This window comes from Falco biarmicus, chromosome 4, assembly GCF_023638135.1.
Source record: "Falco biarmicus isolate bFalBia1 chromosome 4, bFalBia1.pri, whole genome shotgun sequence".
NCBI classification, from domain to species: Eukaryota; Metazoa; Chordata; class Aves; order Falconiformes; family Falconidae; genus Falco; species Falco biarmicus.
In genome coordinates, this window is record NC_079291.1 from 91161607 (window position 1) to 91186986 (window position 25380).

The 25380-nt window shown below is 44.4% G+C and overlaps 1 protein-coding gene and 1 long non-coding RNA gene across 3 annotated transcripts; one reads left to right on the plus strand and one right to left on the minus strand.

Annotated features, from left to right (window-relative positions):
* Positions 1–43: 43 nt before the first annotated feature.
* Positions 44–22869, minus strand: LOC130147381 (uncharacterized). Of its 2 annotated transcripts, XR_008821228.1 has the most exons (11): positions 22765–22869; positions 21997–22189; positions 20442–20499; positions 19104–19176; positions 14941–15102; positions 11985–13224; positions 9973–10104; positions 7450–7614; positions 4902–5003; positions 2068–3451; positions 44–1207 (listed from the first exon to the last, which is right to left on the minus strand). It is a non-coding gene; the product is annotated as an uncharacterized LOC130147381 (long non-coding RNA). The 2 variants fall into 2 exon arrangements; XR_008821227.1 differs by lacking the exons at positions 4902–5003; positions 22765–22869 and having other exon boundaries at positions 21997–22135.
* IL5RA (interleukin 5 receptor subunit alpha) lies at positions 4997–24179 on the plus strand. Its single transcript, XM_056334395.1, is given in 12 exon segments — positions 4997–5295; positions 5297–5355; positions 6697–6842; positions 7429–7567; positions 8100–8232; positions 8308–8498; positions 9474–9619; positions 10261–10396; positions 13657–13753; positions 18661–18742; positions 19992–19995; positions 21990–24179. Coding segments are annotated over 12 exon segments (1299 nt in total). The 5' UTR covers positions 4997–5218; the 3' UTR covers positions 22079–24179.
* The last annotated feature ends 1201 nt before the right edge of the window (positions 24180–25380 follow it).

A 25380-nucleotide genomic window follows, 5' to 3' on the forward strand; every position in this document is an offset into this window, starting at 1 on the left:
AATAACGAGGGAGTCCTGAAGATTTAGTACATTGCAGGTGTGTGTGTGTGTGTGTGTGTCAGTCCTCCCCCTCACAAGTGTAGTTCCACAGTGCAAGTGCTGAAATGTGGCTGCCGTGGCCTGCCCGCCCATCCCAGATCCCAGGGCTCATGGACCACAGCTCACCTTGCTCTCACCGTACTGCTCCTGCCAGGAGGCATCTCAGCAGGGTTGGAAGCAGCGGAGCCTGGAGGAGGCGCTCGCCCAAGTTCTAGTTAACGGGAGTGTGGATCCCTTTGAAGCCTGAATAAATCTTAGTCTTGGCGGAGTGCTACAGGTTTCTTGGTTATTGGGAAGAAACCAGACCTATGTAGCCTTTTAAGTACCTATCAAATCAGCACCTCGCTGCAGACAGAAGTATGCTTATGAGCAAAAAGGATGTGTTGGGCTTTTTTAATGACCTGTTCCAAAAGCGCATATGAGCTCTACAATGATGTAGTCAGGCTGTGTAAGAACATAGCTTTTTCTTACCCTTTTTTTTTGTGTGTGTGTGTGACTGCTGTTGCCTGTTAAATTCCTGCTTCACCTTTAGAAATTATCTCCTTTCTAGAGAAACGTTTCAATGTAGATGTCAGAGCTCTCTGCCCAGTAATTAGCTGTTTATTCAAAAACGTATGGGCTGGCCAGATCTTAGGAGGTCACCTAATTTATCTCTAATTATCTGTGCCTGATGGCAGGATTTGATTATGACTGTCAGTCCTGGTTGGTGTTTCTCTACAGGTGCCCAGTGACAGAGTGTCTTTCAGTCTTTGGGCACCTGCTCCACTGCCTCCCTATCCAAAACGGAAAGCTTTCCCTGATATCTAACCTGGATTTTAGTCATCGTTATCTTCTAGTCCCAGCCCAATGGACTTGGAGAGCATGTGAAAGCCTTAACATGCTACATTTCTCCCCGAGTCTTGCCTTGTTTCCTCACTGCTCTCGTAGTACCATTGGCTGTGTACTGGCTTCTCTGCATCTGCTCCATGCTTGCTGACATGCAGTGTCTGAGCTGGACGCAGCGCGTGTGAGTGGAGGCTTTATCAGCACCGTGCAGAGTGGCAGGATTACTTCATGTGTCTTGCAGACAACAGTCATTTTTCGTTCTCCTGGGGTGCCGTTTTTTCGCAAGTGCATGACATAGTTTATTTCTCTTCAGTTTAGGACCCTCCAAACCCTGGATCCTTTTCTGTGGAATAGATAATGAATCAGTTGACTGCTACTAATTTACAGGTGATAATGCTGAAATGCAGTTGAGAGCTCATCCATATTGAACTACACCCAATTTCCACCAATTTGTCAAAAACTTTCTTAATTCCAGTCTCAGCCTCCCAAGCACTCACTGCTCCCAGCTTGTGTCACCTGCACATGTAATAGGGTTTTCTGTACTTGCAATCTAGGTCGTTAATGAATGTAAGTCACTAGCCACCTTCTCGTCCTTCCTACAACTCCATTACATATAGCCCCACTTTCTGCAGGGTCTCCTCGAGGCCCTTGGGTTGGTTTCTGCTCCTTGTCCTGCTTGTGAGCCTGTGTTATCCAACCCCATGGATCACAGCTCAAAGCTCTCAGCATGAGGTGAGGAAACTGGTCTCACTCTGGGACTGATAACTTCTCAAAATGCCACCGATGTCCACATGGCTGTATGGCAAGAGCCTTGGACAAGATGGTATCAAACCACTGGACAAAACCTGCACAGTTTTCCAGCAACGTTTGGATTTGGTTTTCTAAGGAAAGAACAAATAGGGGTATTAACAGTGGTCTGTAGGTAGCTGGCTGTAGTTTATCTCTTTGTAGTCAGACATTAAGCATTCCTGCTCTTGCAAAGTTATTAGAGGATTATCAGGCTATGGTATATAATTAACCTTCAATAAATAAAGTAAAACTATTTCTGGGCTAAACTCTGTGCTTGTATGGAGCTTTCTATCCTGTGGTTAAATCTGTAGTTCCCTTTTTCAATGCATGCTTGTCTAACTTACCATCTACCATCATTTCTGAACTACCTATCACATTTGCACTTGAGAGACAGCAGTTTTAAAAGAAACTCACAGGGAGATGATCCAGGGGAGCTTTGAACAAAGAGAGCAGGCTCTTCACAGAACTTTTGAGACTCTACAGGTAAACTCCTGGGATATCTGTTGTGGTTTGGTTTGGTTTTGTCTTGTGCTTTGCTTGAAGACTGCAAAGGTCCTGCTTTTCAAAGTCAGGTTTGTCTTACACTGGGAAATGCATCTGGAATCTGCTTCTGACCAGTTGCTTGTGAGCTAGTAGAACACGTCAGCTATTGAGTAAGAAAATCATTACCTTTTAGAGGCTCTTTTCTATGGTTTAGATTTCTGTTGTGCTTTAAGGAGCATACCCTTTATGAAGAGAATACCTCCTTTACCTTCTGCTTATTACTTTTTACCATATATAATCAAAACATAATAAAATCAAGGCTTTTATATGTTCTCAGAACTAACTATATCAATTTTTGTGAGGAACATAATCCTCTTGTAGGTTTCTAGTTAACATCTTTATTTGAATAGACTTACTTTGATTCTCTTTTCAGTAATTTCTCACATGAAACACAAAAGGTGTCACAGACTGCCATGTGTCCTTACAGGTTGTGGTCTTACACAGCTACAGAAATACCTCTTCCAAAACCTGTATTTTCAATCCTTTGTCTTATAGCAAGAAAAAGAAAAAGAACGTTTTTGAAAACAAGGCAGGAAAAGATAAACCAAAAAGAACAGAGTTAATTGAAAACTAATCTGTATTACAGTGACATTTTATATCCAGTTTCAAATCAGTAAACTGCTGCTCAGATAATGTTGGGTTTGTGTCTAATACATGCATAGACAGCAAAAGTATCTTTGAAAAGTTGATCTTTAGAATCTTTTCAGAAGTATAGGGAAAAGAGTGTTCCCAGGAAGAATGAGAATCCTTACTTTTTGAAGGACAAAGTCAAAAAAATCTATAGGTCACCAAACCCACTTTAAGTAAACCCAAGAGAGTGCCAGCTTTTTTAGTTGTGCTAAGTGCCAGAGTAGTCCTGAAACCAACATACTCATGTTACTTAAGTTAGTAGATGTGAATCCTAAGCAGCTGTAAAACAGGAGGCTTTTAAAAGATTTTTTTAATAATGTAATGAAGTTACTGCATTAAAAAAATAAAAAAAAAAAAATGACTGCTTTTAGCAGTGGAACTTACGAAGCTTTCCTTAAGAAGCAAAGTCTTGTCATTGCACCTGATGTCTTATTTGATCAAGACTTTGATTGCAGCTGGGGAAGTGCAACCTGTCCCGCTGTCTCGCTTCTATGTGAGCGGAGTGCTCTTTGGTGGGTTCTCATCTCTTGCTCACTAAGGCACCTGGTTCACATTACAAGAGCTTAATTTACTTGAAACCGCTTCCTTAGCTGCTGGGTTTGGTTGTAGCTGGTTGCTGGGAGAGCTGCAATGAACATAGTGGGTAATGTTAATAGGCAGGTAGGAATGCAGATGTGCATGCTTGCACAGAAGCACATGCACACACAGCTGCGTGGTTACAGAGTTGTGTTCTTGGCAGAGTTCTAGTGGGGCTATTCCTAACATGAAAATAAGAAGCTAGTTTTTACATTCAGGCACTTGAAGTTGATAAATTTTTACTTTTAAATAAAGAAAAAAAATAGTGTATTTAATAGTTTCATCAGGTAAATGAAGCCATGTTTTTTGAAGCAGGAAAGAAAGCCTGATGCCAGTGATTTGTACAAAAGCATATTGGAAATGGTGTCGTGTTGTAGCAGGTTGTGTAATTGTTTTTTATCAGAAAAGCAGTATAGGTGTGGCAGAGATCAAGTACCACTGTAAACTTGCGTTCAGTCCACATAATACCCTCCAGAATAACATAACCTTGTGAAGCAGAAGTCTGCGTGGTATTCGAGCGAGAAAATCCAAAAGAACAGACTTTTCATGAATGGTAATGCAATAGAAAATAGTCTTGGAGGTATTGTGTAGGCATAAATGTATGGTGTGAATAATAATTACCTGATTGTTTGTGATTCACATACAGTTTGGAAGAACTAAAATGTCTGGCCAAAATGTCTTTCAATAACCCAGCATCCGTAAAGCAAACCCTGGCTCCCCAGGAATAATCCATTAGCAAACTCCAGAGGTTCAGTTAGCCTTGCACATACTTTGGCTAGCAGAATAGTAAGTACATATAAAATATGTATACAGATAATGAGTGGACTTGGACATTAAGAAACACACTGTATTGTAGATTATGTGTCATTTTAATGAGCTCAGCATTCATACACCATTTTGAAAAATAGTTACTGTATAGTGTAAGCACTCCAACTGTGATCAATTGGAGTGCTTCCAGTCCCTGGGTTATTTATTGGAGGTTCAGAGAGAACTGATGGGTTAAAAATGCTTTCTGTGCTCATTACCATCTGAAAATATTATGTTTTCCATACAAGCAATTGCTGTAGTGCCCCAGGGAAGTAGTGTGATAGGGCTGGGAAGGCACATTTCTCTTTGGCAAGAACATTTTGGAAAGCTGCTATTGTGTATGTCCATGTTGCTTATATTAGGTTACACATGAATGATCACACACAGATTTTTTTTCTCCCAGTACTTCATGAAACAATCTATAGGAAGCATAAGAACATGCTGGTTTTAAGCATTAAAAAGAGTCATTCATTTAAATTAGAAATAAACAAAATAGTTTCTCTTACACCCAAAAATTAACACTGGTGAATTAGCCTTGAGGTGAGCATTGGGACTGCTTCTTTACTGAGCTTTATTGAAATAGAAACTGCAAAGTAAATTCCAGTAAGTAGCCATTTTATATATAGTGGCAGCTAAAAATATGATTATTTCTGTTCTTCAAGTAAATGGGACTCTGCTGAAAGCCAATATACCTGAACTTGACTCGCTCCTCTCTGCGGAGGGATGCTCTGTGACTGCTGCTCTGACCATGCACACATGACAGTGTCTGCGACCAGCAGCTTTTTCAAAGAGGGCTGGCAAAAGCGAAGGGAGCACAATGAATTGTGGTCGGTGGTACTATACTAAATGTAGCTGCGACAAGATGCATTTTCCTGCAAGGAAAGGAAAAGAGTCTGTTCCCTGCAAGGTAGCAGTTTCATTCCTTTGATCATGTGGATATACCATGCTCCATGGTTTGTGTGCTTAACACTTGGCATTGTGTTCTTTTTTAGCTGTCAGCCTCGGTAAAATGTTGACAAGGCACATATGCTGGTACGTGGCCGTTCTCACTTACCATCTAAAGATTATGGCCAGTATGATGAAAGTCTCTGATCCTCCTTCAGACAGCAAACGTGCTCCAGCCAAGCATACCTCAAGCCGCAGGAGGTAAGGCCTTTTCCTTCTACCATTGTGTAGCTTTAGCACCAGGGGGTGACCATGGCCCCTCCACATGTTGGTCAGACACACTATTCTACACGTGAATAAACCAGCCCACGGCATGCCATGAGTACAGGACCGCAGATGACCGTGATGTGTTAACATCCTTCCTGGACCAGCTGTACTCTGTCCCAGATTGCTCCCAGCCAGTGCCTGAGGGCTATTTTGCTTTGAGAGGGAAGAACCATAAGGCATGTAGACACAGCTTGTGCCATTCCACTTCCCTCTGGCTAGACAGTAGTTCCTGGCCTGGTTTATTCAACAATTTAATCCTGCCAGAGCAAAGGCATTATTCTAGATAGCAATTTTACTTCCAGGAACAATGCTGCAGTTATCTGCAGAAACATGGTGACATGAAGCATCACTGGCATAATCATGGTGTATCAACAGCCTTAATGGGGACATTTTTTGTGGGCATCTCAACAAAGAATGTTTCAGGGGGATCAGTGCAGGGTGGTTTGCGTTGGAGTTTTCTGAGCCTTTACGAGGCAGTTTTCCTAATGCAAGGTGCATGCTTGAAAATTGAACTAGTGGGCAACAGAGGTTGAAACCATGGGAGAAGTGGGGACTGATGTCCCTCAACTGCCTTGGAGATGGCATTTAAGGGAGGGCAGGCTCTGAAGAACTCTAGAAGTGGAGGGGAATAGATTGATTATTTCATTGCCTTGCTATTTATAGACTACCATTTCCCCCCAGCATGAGATCTTCCTTATTTCCATATGAGCTCCAGGAATGCCTCTTCCCCCATTGTTTTAAATTATCATTCCCATCCTTCTATATTTTCTTCTATTTGTGCTTAATTCCTCTGTTCATAATTTTATTTCTTCTCTCACACATAAATTCTTGTGGCTGTCAGACTTATCTTAGAAAGCTACCCACATTTTACCCTTCTGCAAGCTTACGTGGGTGTGAATTGTTCGTATGTCGATCACTTGATCAGCCCCATTTCAGTCCAGGTGCCCAGCGCCTATGTGCAATGAGGATCAAACTGAAAATCCTGAACCTAATTAACAAGCCAAAAGTGATACATCCTGGTGATTTTTCAAGTCAAAACTGTTGTAAAAAATTATTTTTAGGCTAAGTTTTAAGTAAACTCTTATTTGATGAAGTTTTGGTTATTATTTAAAAATACTTTTCAAATATTAGAAACATTTCACAAGAAGCTGTTGAGAGAATATAATGTTGACATAAAATTAATTGCTTGTATTGCTCATTGTTTGTAAACAGCTATTGCTTTAAACAATCCACTGGCTTACTGTGTTATGAATGTTTTTGTTTTCTCCTTTACAGTTCAGGTTTTCCCACCTGTTAACTTCACCCTTACAGTCTCCGCATTAGCACAAGTACTTTTACAGTGGAAACCAAACCCTAATCAGGAACAAAAAAACTACACCATTAGATATGATGTGAAAATCCTAAGCCCTGTGCCTGAGGAGGTAAGATAGAAAATAAGTCCAGTGTCCTAAGAAGGCTGAATTCCTGCTGAGTTAAACTGTTGCACCAAACCAGGGTGCAGCAGGCACGATATGTATCTTGAACAACTGGCATATGGCATCACTTACTCTTTTATATCATAAACATATACTGTGAGCACTGGAGAGATTCCCTTTCAGCTAGGCTTGTGGGGACAGGCCTGCAGGGACAGGGGTGAGCCTGGGAGCTGGCAGTCTGCAGCGTTCATTTGGGGGGAAGCTGGATACTGCTTTCAGGTGACATTGCTCCCCGTTCAAGTCAGCTCACTTAATTCACATTAATGCCGGGGTATCGTTAAAATGCCAGATCATGTTTCATCACAGCTGTAGGCTGTAGAGAAATTTTCAGTAATACAAGTGTCCTGCTGTCTCTAAATAGGAACCCTTACACACTAGTGTGGATTATATGTACTCTCTAGCTTTATACACTTAATATAACCAGCTGAGCTAGCTGGCTCGTTTGCCCCTTTGCAAAGCCTGGATCAGTCTTTGCAGGTCCCTTAATTCAGCTTCCATCACCCATGATGCTTACTTGACATTTTATTTCAAGTATGACACAAAGAAGACTCACAGTATCCAAACAGCTGCACTTCACAATGGTTTCTCCGCACAAGTTCGAACGTTACTTCTCCACAAAGACCTTCAGATGAGAAGTGACTGGGTGAAGGAAGAACTCCCACCACTGCCAGGTATGAAGAAATGCAGGGGAGGTCCGAGTTTTGTGTTCTGCCCCGGTCTGTGGACCAGACATCAAAAGGTGACAAGTTTAAAACTTGAAAAATACAGCATTTTCCCCTCTACCTGCTACACTGATCTTACAAAACAATTTAATTCAGGCCTTTCTCTACTGCTGTGGAGCCTGAAGTACAAACTGCAGGTGCAGAACATGGATAAACGATATAAAATTTTCTAAAATTTCCTGGCTGAGTCTAAGATAACCTGCTTTCATACACTCTAGGATATTAAAAGATCATATTAAAAGTTGCCTTGGTGTACATGAAATATTGTAATGGTGCTGTGTGGTGCAGCTTTACACACACTGTTTACTTACACTTCATCCATCCATACTGATAGCCCAGCGTAATAAGGAACAGAACTGGATACAATAGAGATAGACACAGTTGGCCAGAGATTGTAATCAAAGTGTTTTAGCAACATGAGTTGCTTATGACTTTTGTAAAAAGATTTTTCTTTCTCTTTTATAATTCTTTGACTTTCTAGGTGCTCCAGAGACATCTGTCACTAATTTGTCCTGTGTTACCCGCATCACTGTTTCTAGTGCTGTTTCTCTTCATTGTACTTGGCTTCCTGGCCAAGGGGCACCAGAAGATACCAAATACTTTCTATTTTACAGGTTGGTGTTTTCTCCCATTTTAGTCAGCAATGAATTTCTGTAAGAGCATCACGTCTGACAAGTATTTTAATTTAGGTATGAGATGTACACTGAAGAATGTCAAGATTATAGCAAAGACAAGTGGAACAGGAATACTGAGTGCAGATTTTCCGTGACTCATATTGATCCTGAAGAGATTGACAATGTCATTGTAATACACATTAATGGGTCTAGCAAGTACGATGCAATCAAGCCTTCTCAGCAGTTATTTAAACAAAATGCCATTGGTGAGTAGAAACACATTAAAAAAATATTTAAAGATGTCTAGCAAGATTGTCAAAAGATTTGTGAGAGAATACCACTGGATTGAATGGTTCTTGATGCAGGTGCAGGTATGTGCTGGTTTTGCGTAGACATCTTAATGACATTGGAAGAGATTAGAAGACAGAAATGGATGGTTTTAACTAACTTTGATTTTGTTAACTTATTTTAAATTATAAAATGACCAAAAAATCCCCTAGAAAAGGCAATTAGTTATTATGTTTGTTAGCCAAAGCATTATTCTTAATACTAATTTTCAATTCATTTGCTCAATATACCTTCAAGTACAGTTTTTACTACCTTTTATTTTACAGCCTTTCTTTAAATGGAAGAAGACACGTGGTGTTCAAGATAACCGTGTCCTTTTAAAGAAAGGCATTAGACTGTTGAATAAAAGGTAGTATCACCCATGACTGTCTATCATCTATCATCTACCCAATAATTTCTTTTCCTTCATTAGTTCCACTCTTCACTTTTTTGTAAACAGATAACATTTCACTTCTTCATGACTTCACTAAGATAAAACAGCTGACATTTTTCTTAGAAATCATCCTTGTAATAGCTGCAGATCCATTCATTTGAATTTGTTCCAGGTTTTGGTAACTTTCCTGGTTATGTCTGTTTTTTTCCTAAAAATACGTTTTTCTAACTGTTCTATCATTAATTAATGCTTTGTGAAAATTAATTTAATAAATTCTCCCAACCACCGCTACCCTAGTTTTCCAAAACTTCTAAGTCGATTTTAGAAACTGTTTCCCCTTAGCTATTTTCTGCAATATAGTTATTCCTCCTAAATCCTTATCTTTTCTGTCCAAAATGTAAAATAAATTCAAGGATTACAGGTCCTACTTGGAAACACTATCAGGTTATAAAATGCTCCAATTGCTAGTATTTAAACTTTGCTCTGTAAATAACTTACCAGTACAGGTTGTTTTTTGTAGAGAAAGTGAATGTTCCCAGAAATGTCACTGTATTCTTAGAGCAAAATGATCTCCTAGCCACATGGGAGAAGCCATTTTCTCCTTTCCCTGAAGTGTGTTTTGAATATGAATTTTACCTCTTCAACTTGAAGTCAGGTAACAAGCAGGTAATTGCTTCTCTGATGCCCAAGTATTACACAGCATTCCTGTCTCTGAGCTGACTGTCCTGTATAACTAGAATTTGCCTTTATGCAACCTCGTGAAAAAGTCTTCACATTCATGGATATGTTACAGATTCTAAAATATTTAAAATGAAATGCGCTGCTAGCACATTTTGTAAACTATGGACTTTTGGTGAAACTTGTGTCCCATTTATGACTAAGGTTCAGCAAAACTAAAGTCTCATCAATTTTCATGTTTTCCGTCTTTCTCTGCATGTCATTTATGTCTACCACAAAACATCCCCAAGAGACCTAGGAGAAAAGAAGGACAAAAAGTGGAGTTACTGAGTTTTATGCACCTGGGTTCAGATCAGTAGGAGGATGGACAATCCTGAAAATCCAGCATTAGGTGTCTTAAGGAATAATGCAAAAATGAGGCATCTTTCGAGAATTTGCCCTGAAATATTGTTGTATTATGAGAGAAATGACACCTGTAAAAACAGAGATATTACTTCAAAAGCAAGGCCAGATGCTCACAGTTAATCTAGTAAAGAAGTTTTAAAAAAATAAAAAGTTTGTTTAAAGTTTGTTTTCTGAACTGTTTATCTTAAGTAATCTATAACAGCACAATACTGTTTTCCTAACAGATATTGAAAATATCCTCAAATTACTTCAGATTACAGATTGATGTTACTAGCAGGTATTCTATACAGATAAGAGCTAATCATCACATATGTTGTACAAGAGGATTTTGGAGTGACTGGAGTGAAATTATTTACGTTGGTAAGAATGATGTGCTTCTGTCTTGTAATGAATATTCTTACTTTGCTGGAAAGCAAATGCTGCCCGATCATAAGCATGGACAACACCAAGTAATTTTAAAAGAAGCCAGGAAAACAGGTATTTGAAGGAAAAAACTGACCTGTTAATGAAGGGGAGTTAAATCTGTGTTCCATTAAAATTAAAAAAAAAAAAATCTCTCAAGCAAATTTTGGGATGTACAGAGAGTTTTTCCAGACAGCATTTTGTTTTCACATGCTTATGTTTTCAGAGACTGCTTTAAACTAGCTTAAGGTGTAAGTACTAGTTAAAGCCTTTTAGTTGCATTAGTTTAGTTTTTACATGTGTTTCCCTGGCATCCATCATGAGGTTCATGCTGGAAGTTGATATGAGTGACCACGTCAACTATTATTTTATCTGAACTCTTAAATGTTGGGGGCGGGGCAGGGGGGTGGAGGGAAAAGCATGGTTTTAGCATCTTTGGAACATGATAATTTGCCCCACTTTGTTCTGTATTTCCTGCTTGCTGAACATGTTTTTTCTGGGAGTAACAGTTTCCTTATCACTGCACGTTATCAACTGTTTCTTCTTAGACATCCTCCTTTGTTCTTATCTTTTGAGTTTCTTAACTTACTGGTTTTCACTTTTTTTTTTAAAAAAAAGTCCCTTACACTCTCTTGTTTACTATAGTTTTCCTTCTTATATTTGCTAGTGAATGCAAATCTGCTGGTGTTGTGCCTCCTTACTCTAACACATCCCCTTGACCTTCCCCCCTGGCTCCATGGCACTGCAGAGCCCTTGGGAAGAGAGGCTCAGCAACCCAACTGCTCACCCTGGGGCAGGGGGGCTCACCGAACATCTCATTAATTAAGAAAACCACACTTGCTTATTAGCTTCATGCATCAATCAGGGAAATATTCTGATGAGACCAACTTTAAGACCAGTAGACCTCTTCTGAGCCCATATCCTAAGAAAAACACTGGTCCACCCTGCAGCAGCAACCCTCCAACATGTTAAAAACTGATTTTTTTTCTGGATCCTTTCCTTGAGCCGTGGTGCTCAGACCCTGCAAAATGCAGCCATACGCTGCCAAATCGGGTACTGTCAAACTGCACCTCGATACTAGCTCTCTAAAGGGATATTTAGCAGCGCTGCTGTCAAATGAAGCCAGATAAAAAATCATCAGGGCAGCCAAGTGGGCTGGATGCCTTCGTTACCTGCCCGCGGCAGCCCCACGTGAATCAGCTCTGTGAAGCGGCAGGTACGTGTGAATGGCTGCTGCCTGGGCTCACAGTTTAAAAGATCCACGGGTCACATTTGGGGCTGAGAGGTGCCTCAGCCCTTTTGTGCTGCCCTGACTCTGCTGTCCCAGCCATGCTGACAGATTTGAGGGCCCCTCTGTCAGCTGGAGCACTTGTGGGGCTGCCTCTGCTGCTGCTGGCTGAGCAACCTGGCAACGTTGCCCTTACACACACCTCTACTCAGGCACTACACATACCAAACATGGAAAATTCATTCTGATGGTAAAAAAAGTTAGTCTTTCATAAAAATTTACTAAACATAAAAAATACCTAAGGACAGGTCCACTTACTTTGGTTTTTCTTACGAAAAGGGGTTTTTAGAGGCTTGTTGCCGTTCATTGAGACAATACAGGTTACTGCGTAAGTCGCTGGGTTGCAGTACGTACTTCAGCCAGTCTTGTTAGTGTTGCTGGTAACTTGCTCTGTGGCTCCGAGGAAGTTTCATCTGTTCCCTCCATGTCATGTGTCACGTGGACACCCCTCACGAGGCAGGTCGCGGGCTCGTGCTGGTTCACAGTGGTGTGCAGGGCTGGGCTGGCACCTTCAGGTACATCTCGGAGAGAAGCCTGAGGAGGAATGTGCCGGGCAAGTCCCCAGAGCCTCAGCACTGCATCTGCAATTGCTGCTTCTCCTGCAGCTTACTCCAAGTTGCAGTGAGACTTAGTGTTGCCTGATCATGCCTTTTTGAGGCCACTGCCAACCGACATAAGATGGAAGAGACTTAGGACCCTTCCAGTTTTGGTTTGGAAAACAAGAGACACTTCCCAGCCATCATGCTGGGAGGCTTAAAGTTGGTTTATGGGACTTAACCATTTCCCAGTTCGCTGCCCCAGGCATCCTCAAGACTTAGACAAAGCATAACTTGCTGACAGTTACATCCCCAATCTTGTTTTCTTGAAAGGAAAGTGGTAACCCTGAAGAGAAAATAGACCATCCTAACCTGTTTGTAATTGCAAGGTTGACTGTGTACCCCGTCGGGGTGGTGCAGAGGTGCAGGATGGATCTCACAGACCTGCTCATGGCACCGTCCATACGCCGCTCTCGGGGACTGCCCTGCTACCGCAGCCATCGGCAGAGGTGCAGGCTCAGCTCCTCAGGTCTCAGAAACAAATCTGGCCACGACTGAATGTTGTTTTGCCTACAGCACCCATAAAGCCAACGCTCCTGCTGCTGGCCAGTTTACATCCTTCCAGTTACCCGGTACTGGCAGCGCTGACACCTTGATGCATAGGACCGGTAGTTATCATAAGCACACACGGGCTTGGCAGCCTTTGGAAAATGCAGTTCAATGTAAATGTTTTTGTTATATGGCATAATGTGGAAAAAAATAATGGTTGTGGTCACTGAGCAATGCCTTTTCAAAACAGAAACACCGACCTTGACAGAAATACCTGTGTCTGCTCACAGGCAGAGGCAGCAGAGAAATTCTTCCCGAGGAAATGTAACAGCAACTGGCTCGCAAGAAAAACAGGGGGTTTCGATGTCTTTTTCACAAGCAAGCTTGGGAACCCAGACAGATCCAGTTCCTGGCTAGAAAGGACTAACAGAAATGAAGAATGGTTTAATGGAAAACAATCAGTTTGTACCTGAGACCACCAGCAAAGCGTGTCTTTGCCGGCTACCAGCTGTGCGCTAACCGCGTGGCATCGTGTGTCTCGGGGCAGCAGCTAACGGGCTGGATTGTCCTCCTGGCCTGGCCCCTCACACCTCTTGGCTTGTTCTCTCCTTCACATCAAAATGAAAGGAATTTATTGCTGAAATTAGGAAGTCAGTTTGTGGAAATTGTTTTTGAAGCTTTGCGTTTCCTTTCTAATTCTAGATACCAAGTCTTCATCATTTGCATGTTAATTTATGATCTGAATATAATCACATAAAGCAGCTGATGAAATCTTTTGTAAGAGTGTGTTTAAAATAATCCACACGGAAATAATATATTTTATTTCTTTTTTTCTTGAAAGTCAGGGCAAAACAAACATGAGGATTCCATAGCCTGGATTCTCTCAGTGCTTTGTGTGTCCATGTGCTGCACATTCCTGCTTGTTGCTATAATATGCAAAATGTAAGTATCATCGTCTTCTTTTGGATTACAGTATAATTAAGGACTAGTTGTTCAACAAGTGGGTGGGGGATGTTACAAGCTTTGCTTAATTTTAAGAAAGGGCACCGAGTTTGGTATTGAAGCATAATTATACAAAGCAAAAGTACTGTATAAGTAATAATCAGCCTCATTAATTATCAATAATAATATTCAGTAAAATTGGTGGGGTAAGAGTGCTATCCAAGTTAATCTTAAACAAAAAAAAACATATGCTGAGCGAGGCAAATTTGTCTTTATCTCATTTCTTCACTTAAATGGATCTGGTTGGGTTAGTGATTTTCCCAGGAGGACTGTGTCTTTAACCCTGGTGAAAGCTGCTGAGAGAAGCTTTCATGGCTCGCACATACAGACCAGTATTTTCTCAGTCGTGCCTAGTTCAGCTTTCAGCCAGACACCCTGTATCAGGCCCTGGGCTTGTAGTCTGAATTCAGCTGACATCAAGGAGTGTGGTAGATGCTCTGAAGAGGTAAAAATTCAGTGCTTTTGTGCTTGCTGCTCTTCTTGACCTCTTAACAGGAGCAAGTGCATTGAACTACTGTTTGCTTTTTGAACTATTTGTTTAGTTTATTTTTAATTACTACAGAGGCTATGGATGCCATGTAGTAACAACAGATGCCATGGAGCCAAACTTCAAAAAACCCAGATACACTTTGGATTTCTGTAGTTATGACTATAGTCATATCATAAAAGTGATGAATTAAAGCATCTGTGTAATTACAAGCTTCTCCCCTGAAACATGTGGCAAGCAGCAATTACCAGTCCACAATAAACACAGCTCCCAGTAAGTGCTGTCCTTAACTGCTAATTTCTTATTAATTTCCTCAATGCCTTTTAATGTATTGGTCATTCTGATGTACTCTTGGCTAGTTTTCTTTCCATAGCACATTTGCTTTATCAAATAAAGGTCTTGTCTACAGGAACGTTACGTTAGAATAACTGATATCAACTTTCCTTAAAGTGTCTGGTGTCTACAGTAACCTGCTCTTAACTCAATTTAATTAGCATAGCAGGTCTCAGTAAGCAATCCTTTTTGGAACAAAATAGATTAACTCCCCAGTGAGTTTATTCATGTTGAGCGTCATACACACTTGTCCCCAACAGTGCAGCCTTCATGTTTTGGTGGAAATCCCCAGACTGCTCTTACTCACATGGCTGATTCTTTTATGGATTGACCTGTCCATATAGCTGTAGGTCCACCACTGCTCCAGCATCATCTTCATCAGCTCTCTCCTCTCCCTTTGGGACAGCAAAACACTGACATGAGTTAGGTCCAACACCAGTTAGTAGCAGTCATACCGCTCTGTGTTTTCCTGTAGAGTTCTGAAAGTATTTGGATATTATTGCAGCTACTCCCTGTGGAGAGCTTGAAATAGATACAGGGGGAGAAACAGGTATAGGGGAAGACTTCTACTCCAGGACCAGCTTGAAGATAATTCACTAATGCATTTTATGAACTTTAATACATTTGGCAAATTTAAGCTAGCTTTTCCAGGTTCATCTGCTTGATTGCTACATTGCCTGCTTCTAGGAGTTTCTCTCTGCCTGGCTAGTATGTAATTACCTAGCACCCAAAGGCTCATTCCATTCCATCTTTGCCAAAGTGATTAAAATTTTATCTGCCTGCTGCACTGAATTTCGTGAAGTTGCTAGCTTTACTCCACCCTTCCCAGGCTGCTTCTTGCTCAGTGTCCTTGCCACTTCTCTAATCCCCCAGCCTGCCCTGGGAGGAGGTGGGAAGTGTAGGAAGATGAAACACAGTGCTTAGCCTGCTCATTTGTTGTATCTGCAGATATTAAAAAACAGAAAAATAGAACAGGTTTCCTAAATCAGAGTTTCATTAGTACTCTGAGCTTTTACTGCTCTTGAAAATTCATGAAGTCTACCGTGCAATTCCAGCCACAGAATCATTTCAAATTTCATATGATTTGAAGTCATTATAAGGAATTTCATTATAGCTAAGAGTTCTATATTTTTTTCTGTGTACTTCCTGGTGATTGCAGGCATCAGAGACACAAACCACTGTTTAGGAGAAATGCTACAAGGCAAAGTAGCCCTTTGGGACTGTTTGGATAGTCTTTTCCCTTCACTTACTTGCAGTAGCTGATGGGGTTACTGTCTTGATAAAAAGCACAACTGAATGTTTTCCTAGTTTGCCCCCTGTCTTTATGAATGAGCATCTTCTGCACTTCCTTAGGCTGTGCCTTGGAATATTTTCTCCTGGAGGTGAGGCCACAGGAGGATGTCGTTACTAACTTGCTCCCAGCTGCTCTCCACTTAGTTGACATGAGGAGAGTCGGTAGCCCTCCATACCCCGAAATCTTGTGGTCATCCTGACCTCCACCAGGCACCTCTCCCTCTTCTGCACCCCACTCCAGTTCAGGACCAGCAGCCACCATGCTATGGGGAAATCATCTGGAAAATGTCAGGGGGAATCTCAGGGGAGGCAGGACAACACACTGTGAAAACAAGTATTTTATCAATCTCATTGTAGCAGTTAGAAGAGGGAAAAGAAGATCTTGTTCTCCTACTTATTTCTCTTTGTTTATCTTTGGCCTTTTCATGTCACAGCCTGTAGGAAAAGCGGCAAATTTCAGAAAGACAGTCACAGCACAGTAACTGGAGGCCCTGAAATGCTGATCTAAGGCACTGTGGGGTGCTTCCATATCCTGAAGGTCCAAGTAGTGCTAATGGAAAGGGCCATGACCCAACCTGTGTAGAGACAAACAGAGATGCCTGGAACATTCCCTGTGACAAGAGATTTAATCACGTAACTCCAACTTTTCAGTGTCCTGCAAAAAAGAACAGGACCATTCTGAAGGCACCACTGTCACCACCCCCACCAACGCCCTCACTGCAAAGACTCTTGCACCCAAGGGTCAAGCAGCCCCCATGAACACAAGTATGCTTCTGCCTCGTTTCTGTTGGCTTTTTGTACATCTGTCCTTAAGTGTTTCTATTCCAGAAGTGACATGTAACTAAACCTTTTTGCTGACTCAATAAATAATTTTGATGTGGCTCCATCAAAATCTTTTTTTGACAAACAGCACAGCTAGAAACACGCCAATTCCAGACAAAACCAAATATTGTTGGTTGCATTGCACAGCAATAGCATAAGTCAAAGCCACACTCAGAGCTGAAATAAGATGCAGGTGAAATCACGAGGCCTCCTTGGAAGGCTTGGGAGACCCCATGGAGTGCAGGAGCCATACAGACAGGAGCGCTTGCAAAGCTGACCTGGGTTTGGTCACAAAGACCTAACCCTTAGCAGGAAAGCTGGGAAGAGTAGAGATGATGCCAGGCACTGGAGTATTAATACTGGCACTCAGCCCAGTCCCACTCCTGAGTGACACCAGCAGCCACCCTACTGTCCCACTCTGCCGGTGGTGACCGCACAGCCTGACTTGCCCTCTGCAGCCAGCGGTGGTTGCACTGCATTCAGCATTGCAACAAAAGATGCAAATGTCTCCTAAAGCCAACACCCTGCTTTTCCTCCCCATGTTCCCACTTCTGGCTGTGCACCTCCACTACAAAACCTTGGCCATGTGCAGTGATGGGGAGACATCCCATAGTTTGCCTGGTCAGGTCCATCGTGTGAGAAGCGGTATGGCCCTGCCCTTCCCTTTGCCTAGTAATTAGTTAAGCGTCAGTACCTCCTCCAAGGCAGCAGCAGCTCAGCCAGGAAGGGTTAGCTCCAAACTGATAGTCAGAAAATGCTATTCCTCCTCACCTCCTTGGTGAGGGGGAATAATAGGATAAAAGAAAACTTGACAGAACTCAGAAATCTTTTGGAAGAAGAGTACTCATAAGAACATAAGCATTGAACTAACCAGACATCAGCCAGGAGAACTGTCACAAAAAAGACAGGGCAGAGGAGCAGACCTGCCCATGGTCCCAGCAGCCAGGGCTCCACACCATGGCCATGTCTCGGCCTCATGGGTGTCCACAGAACAGGCACAAGATGGTAATTCTGGGATAAATCCTATAATCTTCACTCAGGCCAAGTTCCCATTAAAATCTGGCTCTACTTGGACATTGTGCTATCCAGGGGTAGGGACAGTGAATGTGTTTTGGCGACTGAAATGTGAAGTCTGTACTCAGGGATACAGAAGACAAAAAAAAGTTCACTCTGCAGCACTTGCTGTCACAAACATACACATGCCTGTATGCTTCAGCTAGACTAAAGAGCGTCAGGCAGGGAAGGAGTGTCTCAAAGGGTGTTAGCAAAATGAGTTATTACACTGGTTAGCAGAATCACTGTCAGCTACCTCCAGTCCCATTTCTTGCCTCTTCCTCATTCCCTTGGCACACAATTATTTGCAGTTGTTCTAGCATGAGACACAGGTACATTATGTCCAGAACCAAAGTGTGAGCAAGATGCAGCCTGTCTTGACTGTCCAAACAAGGTACATGACAATGCAGCCCTTGGGAAGAACATAAGCATGAGCAAGAAGATCAGAACAATTACTTTTTTTCCAAGGCAGGCCTATTACTGGCCGTTCAAAGTCACGGCAGTACCCGTTGGGTTGCACCTTCCCGCCAAGCTCTGCAATGGGAGAGGCTGATGGGGGAGAGCATCAGCCCACCTCCTCTTTGTCATCTGCTTGTCCCCAGGGTCAGGAGTGACCTGTGAGGAATGGCACACTGCCTAGTCTTCGGGGTGTCCGCTGGTGGACTATTATCCATAACTTCGACCCCTTTTGAACCTGCTGCCGCCCTCAGATTCCGACGACTGAGTGGGAGGGGGGCAGGAGGGCTGACGGTACGAGGAGACGTGCCTCCTTGCGGGGCTAAACACGTGCTGCTTGTCGGATGTGTCATCCAGCGGAAAAAGCAATTCTTACACATCTCTCCACTACTGTTCTTTGCAGAAACCACGTATGGAGTAAAGTGTTTCCACCAATTCCAACACCCAGCAACAAATTCAGAGATCCCTTCCCAAATGACTACCAGGTAAAATAACATCTTAGTCACACTTCTTTTTTTTTTTTTTTTTTTTTTAGTAGAAGGAACGCTTGTGTTTGTGTGCTGCTCTCTCCCAGAAAGGCTAGGAGCATATAGCTTGTTACTGCTCAGTGAAAGCCTTTTGACCTCTTAGAATTGATAATGTTCCTATTAAATATGGAATACACTGCCAGATGTGTTATGCAAAACACAGGAAATGTGTTTTTCCAAATTCCCAAGTAAGAAACTCATGGGTGCAGTTAATATAACGATACACACAGCCTTTACTACGAGTACATCGAGTTAGCCATTGAATTTAGCACTTTGGGAGGCTGTTTTTGCAATCGTAACTGCTGTGGTTGGTTCTCACCTGGCTCTGTGGCCACCTCCTCTGCCAAGGACAGGTCCCAGCAGCTCTGGATCTGGCCTTGTTTGTAGATGAACTGTTTTGGGAAGGGTTAAAAAAGGACAAAAGGATGAAGTGCTATTGTGAAGTGCTCTTCCGATATGCAATAAATTTCAGGTACGCCTTGCTGTACCTTTGGCTCTGCCATTTGTATGGAAATGTGGTCGCTCCTTCCACCAAGCACAGCCAGGCAGATAGCTCTGCCTTGGCAAGGACTGGGGGTTGACTCTTGGAGAGCAGATTTATTTTGTGAAGCCTAACAATGGGAAATGTTTTGGTCCTACTGTTAAGCTGGTCTTAAGCCTTATTATGTTTGCTGTTACTTCCTGATAAATACATTTGCCTTACAGATAAGATAAAAAGCCTCATTGTCTGCTCAAGGGAAGTGCTGCTCAGCAACTTCATTTTAATTTGTCCCCTTAGAATAGGAGTTTGATTTTTTTGGGGTATTGTTCTTATTCCATGGTCTGGTCAAGGAAACAGGCTTAAAAAGATTATCGTATGTTTGTTTTTAATTAAAGCCACTGGTGTAAAATACCACGACTTAGGGTATCACAAATAAGAATATGAGAAATACCAAATATTAACGCTGCAGCTAGAAAATGTGAGCTTGTGAAGGCTGTTTCACATTACCAAGAGCAGCACTGCCTTGTATTTAGACATCTCTTCACTTAAAGTGAGCTGGGTGCCAGTAGGTGACGCTGGCTGGCACTGTGGCCACCAAGGCGGTGGCACCAGGAAGGGACAGTGAGGACATGGCTGTGGTGTCTCCACTGAGATCACCCAGAAGAGCGAAACCCCCAGCAACTCTTTGTTGTGGGTGTTCAGTTCCTAAATTTGTAGCATAAACAGCGGGGTGAGGTGACAAAAGCCCCGCACAACAGTGGCACTGTGCTTGGCCCCAAGGAGCAGCTCTGCCTCCCACCACCCCTGTGGGCTTCCCAGCAGCTGAACTGCTGCTTCTGCTTCCTCCGGCGAGCCACCCCCTCCCTGCGCACTGGCTCGTGCAGCTCTGCACGTACCAAGGGGTCAGGATGTGGCCCCACGAGTGGGCTTCGCTGCTGCGTATTCAGAAAAATTCATGTGCCTCCTAACACGCCCTCCAGCTCCTCCTGGGGTTCTTTGTCCTTGGCCACAGAGGGGTGTCTGGTGGGCAACTGTGTTGTGCAAAACATGCCAAATGGGAGGTTTGTGGGGTGCAGGGGGCTTCTGGCCCGAGGGACAGAGTGATGAGCAGCACTGTGAGTAGTCCGTTTGGAATGTGGCGAAATTCTTGTGTTGAACCCAATGCTCGGCTCTTACCTCACAAAATGCTTTGAGTGAATCCCTCTTTAAATGCACCAACTTGAAACACGGTGTTCTGCAAAACACGTTAAGTAAGGGTTTTGCAACACTTGTTTCATAACAAATATTCACATGCTTAAAACAATACGCTGTAACTCCTTTCTCTTAATTAGTGCAGTTTAGTTGATAAGCTCAGTTCACCTCTGTCGTGGTTTAACCCCAGCCAGTGTCTGAGCCCCACACAGCTGCTCGTGCATCTGTCCTGGCGGGGTGGGGGAGAGAAGCGAAGGGTAAAAGTGAGAAAATCCGTGGGTCGAGACAAAGACAGTTTAACAGGCAAAGCAAAAGCCAGGCACGCAAGCAAAGCAAAGCAGAGCAAAGCAGAGCAGAGCAGAGCAAAGCAAAGCAAAGCAGAGCAGAGCAAAGCAAAGCAGAGCAGAGAAAAGCAAAGCAGAGCAGAGCAGAGCAGAGCAGAGCAGAGCAGAGCAGAGCAGAGCAGAGCAAAGCCGAGCAGAGCAGAGCAGAGCAGAGCAGAGCAAAGCAGAGCAAAGCCGAGCAGAGCAGAGCAGAGGAGAGCAGAGCAGAGCAGAGCAAAGCAGAGCAGAGCAGAGCAGAGCAGAGCAAAGCCGAGCAAAGCAGAGGAGAGCAAAGCAAAGCAAAGCAAAGCAGAGCAGAGCAGAGCAGAGCAGAGCAAAGCAGAGCAAAGCAGAGCAGAGCAGAGCAAAGCAGAGCAAAGCAGAGCAGAGCAGAGCAGAGCAAAGCAAAGCCGAGCAGAGCAGAGCAAAGCAAAGCCGAGCAGAGCAGAGCAAAGCAGAGCAAAGCAGAGCAGAGCAGAGCAGAGCAAAGCAGAGCAAAGCAGAGCAGAGCAGAGCAGAGCAAAGCAAAGCCGAGCAGAGCAGAGCAGAGCAGAGCAGAGCAAAGCAGAGCAGAGCAGAGCAGAGCAGAGCAGAGCAGAGCAAAGCAGAGCAAAGCAAAGCAGAGCAGAGCAAAGCCGAGCAGAGCAGAGCAGAGCAGAGCAAAGCAGAGCAAAGCAAAGCCGAGCAGAGCTGAGCAGAGCAGAGCAGAGCAGAGCAGAGCAGAGCAAAGCAGAGCAGAGCAGAGCAGAGCAAAGCAGAGCAGGACAGGGCAGGGCAGGACATTCATCCCCACTCCCCACGGGCAGGCCGGTGCCCAGCCACCGCCAGGACCGCAGGGCTCCGTCACGCGTGACGGGCACTTGGGAAGACAAACGCCATCACTCCCCCATCCCCCTCCTATGGCTGAGCATGGTGCCATTTGGATGGGCTGTCCCTTGGGTCAGCTGGGGTCAGCTGTCCGAGCTGGGTCCCCCCAGCCCCCTGTGCCCCCCAGGCTGCTGCTGGGGGGGGGGTGTGGGGGTGTGGAGCAGAAGAGCAGCTCTGTGCTCAGCCGTGAGGGAAACATCCCAGTGTCACCAGCTGTGTTTCCAGCACAAAAGCAAAACACAGCCCCATACCAGCTACTAAAAAGAAAATTAACCCTATCCCAGCCAAAACCTGCACAACCTCCCTGCTCACCAGCTAAAAGCAGTGTTCACTTTCCAAAGAGCACACACCTGCACCAGCAAGACGGAGACCGAGTTCGGCAGCTTCACAGAAGATCTCTACTGCAGCCCCCTCGATGACTCTGTCTTCTGAGAGGCTGCGTGGCCCTGGCACGTCACCCAGCATCACTGGAGTGGGCTTCACATCGCCTCCGCTGCGGTGGTGTTTCCTGCGGGGGGCAAGGACTTGTGCCCATGAGGTGCCCTGTGTAACGATAAGCTACTGAACAAAAAGTCCCAGTTTAAGCAGGATATAAGTACACGGTACAAGGGCTGTGTTGGAAGAAAAAAAAAATCTGGAAAAGAGCTAGTGGCTTTTTTTCCTGGTTGACAGCTTAATCTTTTGGATTTTTGTTTTGTTTTAAAGAACTCTGACAAGGCAAGACGCAAAATGCAAACTGGGACTTGGTGCAGTCCAGTGTATGGCAGCAAGGTAACCAGCCATGGTCCCCGGCAGTGACCAAAGTGCATCAAAGACGAGGAAAAGAATAAAACAAGCTGTAGAGCATCCCAGTGCTGTCATCCCCAGTGCTGCATGGCTATAGCAAATCCATCATGCAAGTGAGGGCCCACACCAATCCGCTTTGTAATGAAACAGTGTGAATTCAGCCGACAGCCTGAATAACCCCCACGGAAATGCAGCTCATGGGTAAGGGAGGCAGCTGTGCGTGTGCGAGCCATGCAGCCAGCCCGCTGCCGCGTGGGGACTGCCCAAACGGCACGAGGGCCAGGCTGCACCCGACATGGCAGCACCTGCTGGTGCTGCATGGAGGTACCTACATCTTGCTTTTCACATCAACGTAGCATCAACTTTGGATGTGGGGAAACGGCTGTCTTCAGTGGCAGGACTTTATAAAATCCAAAAGACTATTTCAGAAAAGGTCGGTTTGCATATGCCACCGATGTACAATTGCTACTTCTGTGCGTGAAGCCCCCACCTTGCCTCGCTGCTTTTGCACACATGGGTAGCGCATCGCCTTGCTGTTCGTGTGCGCACACCCGGTGCCTCGCTGCCACGGGCACAGCGCCCAGAATCTCGGAGTCTGTGTGTGTGGCAGGTCTTGCAGGTAGCTTGGGGTGCTACGTGGGTCGTGTGCACTGCGGGCCTGCGAGGAACCACATTGAAACAGTAAATTCCCAGCCTGGGGACTGAAAACTAGTTGGGTAAATAGCTATGAAATGTTGCAGGAAAACTGACAGTTCCGTGATATTGGTAAAATTGCTTAAGCTTGCGTAGTTTCGCTGCCGTGCAGGCACTCGACTGCTGATGCCCTGGTGCCTGCTGCCACCTCTCCTCCGGTGTCCTGACTGTCCAGCATGCAACACAGTCCTTGCTGTTCACTTCTCTCCTGCCTTGTGGAAGTTTAGTTTTTCTTCAGGTTATTTTCTTCCTTCTTGTAGGATCTGTACAGTTTGCAGAACAAAGTAAGCATTTTTAATATCTTGGCTCCCCTGGGGCTTAAACATCACCAGCTTTTGGCTGTGTGAAGCTGGTGGAGCTGTGATGGCTGATGCCTGCAGGGGGATCAGGGCGGCTGGCCAAGACTGCAACCTGGGTGCGGCGAGACCCCAATTTCAGTATGAAGCAAGAGCTTCACCTGTGCTTCTTACTCTCCCTTCTTCTGCACTCCGGCATGGGGGGGCTTTGAAAGAGCATCTGTCCACACACCCGGTGCTCACTGGCCACAGGATGGGGGGAGGCATGGAAGGCTCACGGCTGACTCCTTCTCAGTCTAGGGCTCTTTTGCAGACTCTTGGATTTGGCATCAGCTGACAGCATCTGCAAAAGGACACGAAGGGACTGTTTGTGCTTCCTGGCACAAAAGATAAAAGCTGAAGTGGGGGAGAGGCAAAACGGTACAAACTGATATACGTCCTACAAAACAGAACACAGCTTGGGAATGCAGAGTTTTCAACTGTGCAGTAATTAAAAAGTGTGCCCAGGACTTCCCGGTGCTTTTCAGCAGCTTTCTGAGCCACAAGGAGCTGGGCTTCTCCTTCACGTGGAGCTTCAGCTGCCTTCAGATCATTCTGAAAACCCAAGCCCGATACTGCAGCCTGTTTTTCTTTGCTATCTGTTGCTCCATCTTCAGTGAGCTGGGTTTGAGACAGCGTCGGGTTCTGTTTGTGTTTTATTAACTTACATGGTGTAATCTGCTGCACGAGTTACCAAATAAACCTCCTGCCTGAAACCACTTGGACAACTCGGGCTTTGACCTCCCGGGCGGGGAAGCTCTCCTGTCCTCGCAGAGTCCCTCAGACTTCCAAGAAACCTCCCGTCGATCCAGCTGGCCAGAGATGGGGTTAAACACATTAAGAAAGAATAAAAAGAAAGATTTGACCCAGCAAATGAATTGTTTGGAAAGTGCCTAAAGTAATGCAGTTCCCAGGTACTACAGTCTAAAAATAATTATAATAAATGAGCTGGTTCTTATCTGGGTGAAATAGCACGGCTCCATCAAAATTAATGTAGCCCATTAATGTAACAATATTTGTGCCTCAAATGTCTCTCCTGCACGTGATTTTAATGGATTTGAGGTGCCCAGCTTTAGCAACCTAAAAATCAGAATTTCATTAGTAAAATCCTAAAAATGAGACTGAAGAGAATTCATTTACTGTAATGTATTTTATGTCATGCCTTCAAGTGGCCTAGTAACTAGGATTTCTAAATATAGTTTCATTCCCATTAATGGCAAGATATTGTGGAGATCTGGACCATATATTTAAGTGTATTTTGCCTTAAAGCGGTGTGTTTGGCCGCATGTGTGAATGCTTGGTACTTACTAGCGCAGGCAGCAGCAGGCTCAGGCAGCCGAGGCGCTCCCGGGGCATGTGGGCAAGTGGCTGGGGGGGCAGAAAATATCCTTTTGATTTTCAATGTCGTTGATAAGGCTGTGTGCATCATGGGAAAACCACACAAACAACTGCAGTGAGCCGGCGACGATGACAAAACCCACGTGAATGTTCATCTGATCAGCAAGGGGACGTCCTCGGTACTTCCCGAGGATGAGCACTGCTGGGCACAGGCAGGGCTCGATGGCTTGGAAGCCGGTAGGCATGTGTTACACTCGCTCTGGTGAGTAAAACCAAGCTGGTGTAAAGCAGCAGGAGCACCTTCATTTTCCCTGCCAGGCTGTGGGTCCAGCCCGCTCGCCATTGCTGGCTGCGGGGGAGCCTGACCTGTGCTCAAGGTCCGCCCGTGTAGGACGAGCAGAGCAATTCCTGGCAGAGCTGCCTGCTCACCGCCACTGTACCCGGGGCCAGCGGGCTTCCCTTCAGGCAGCCGGGGGGAAAGCGAGCGTGTTCGGTACATCCCAGGCAGTTTGCTCGCTCACGCTGCAGCGAGGAATGCAAAGGGAACAGTCCGTGCCCAGGGCTGCGTGTCACATTCTGCCA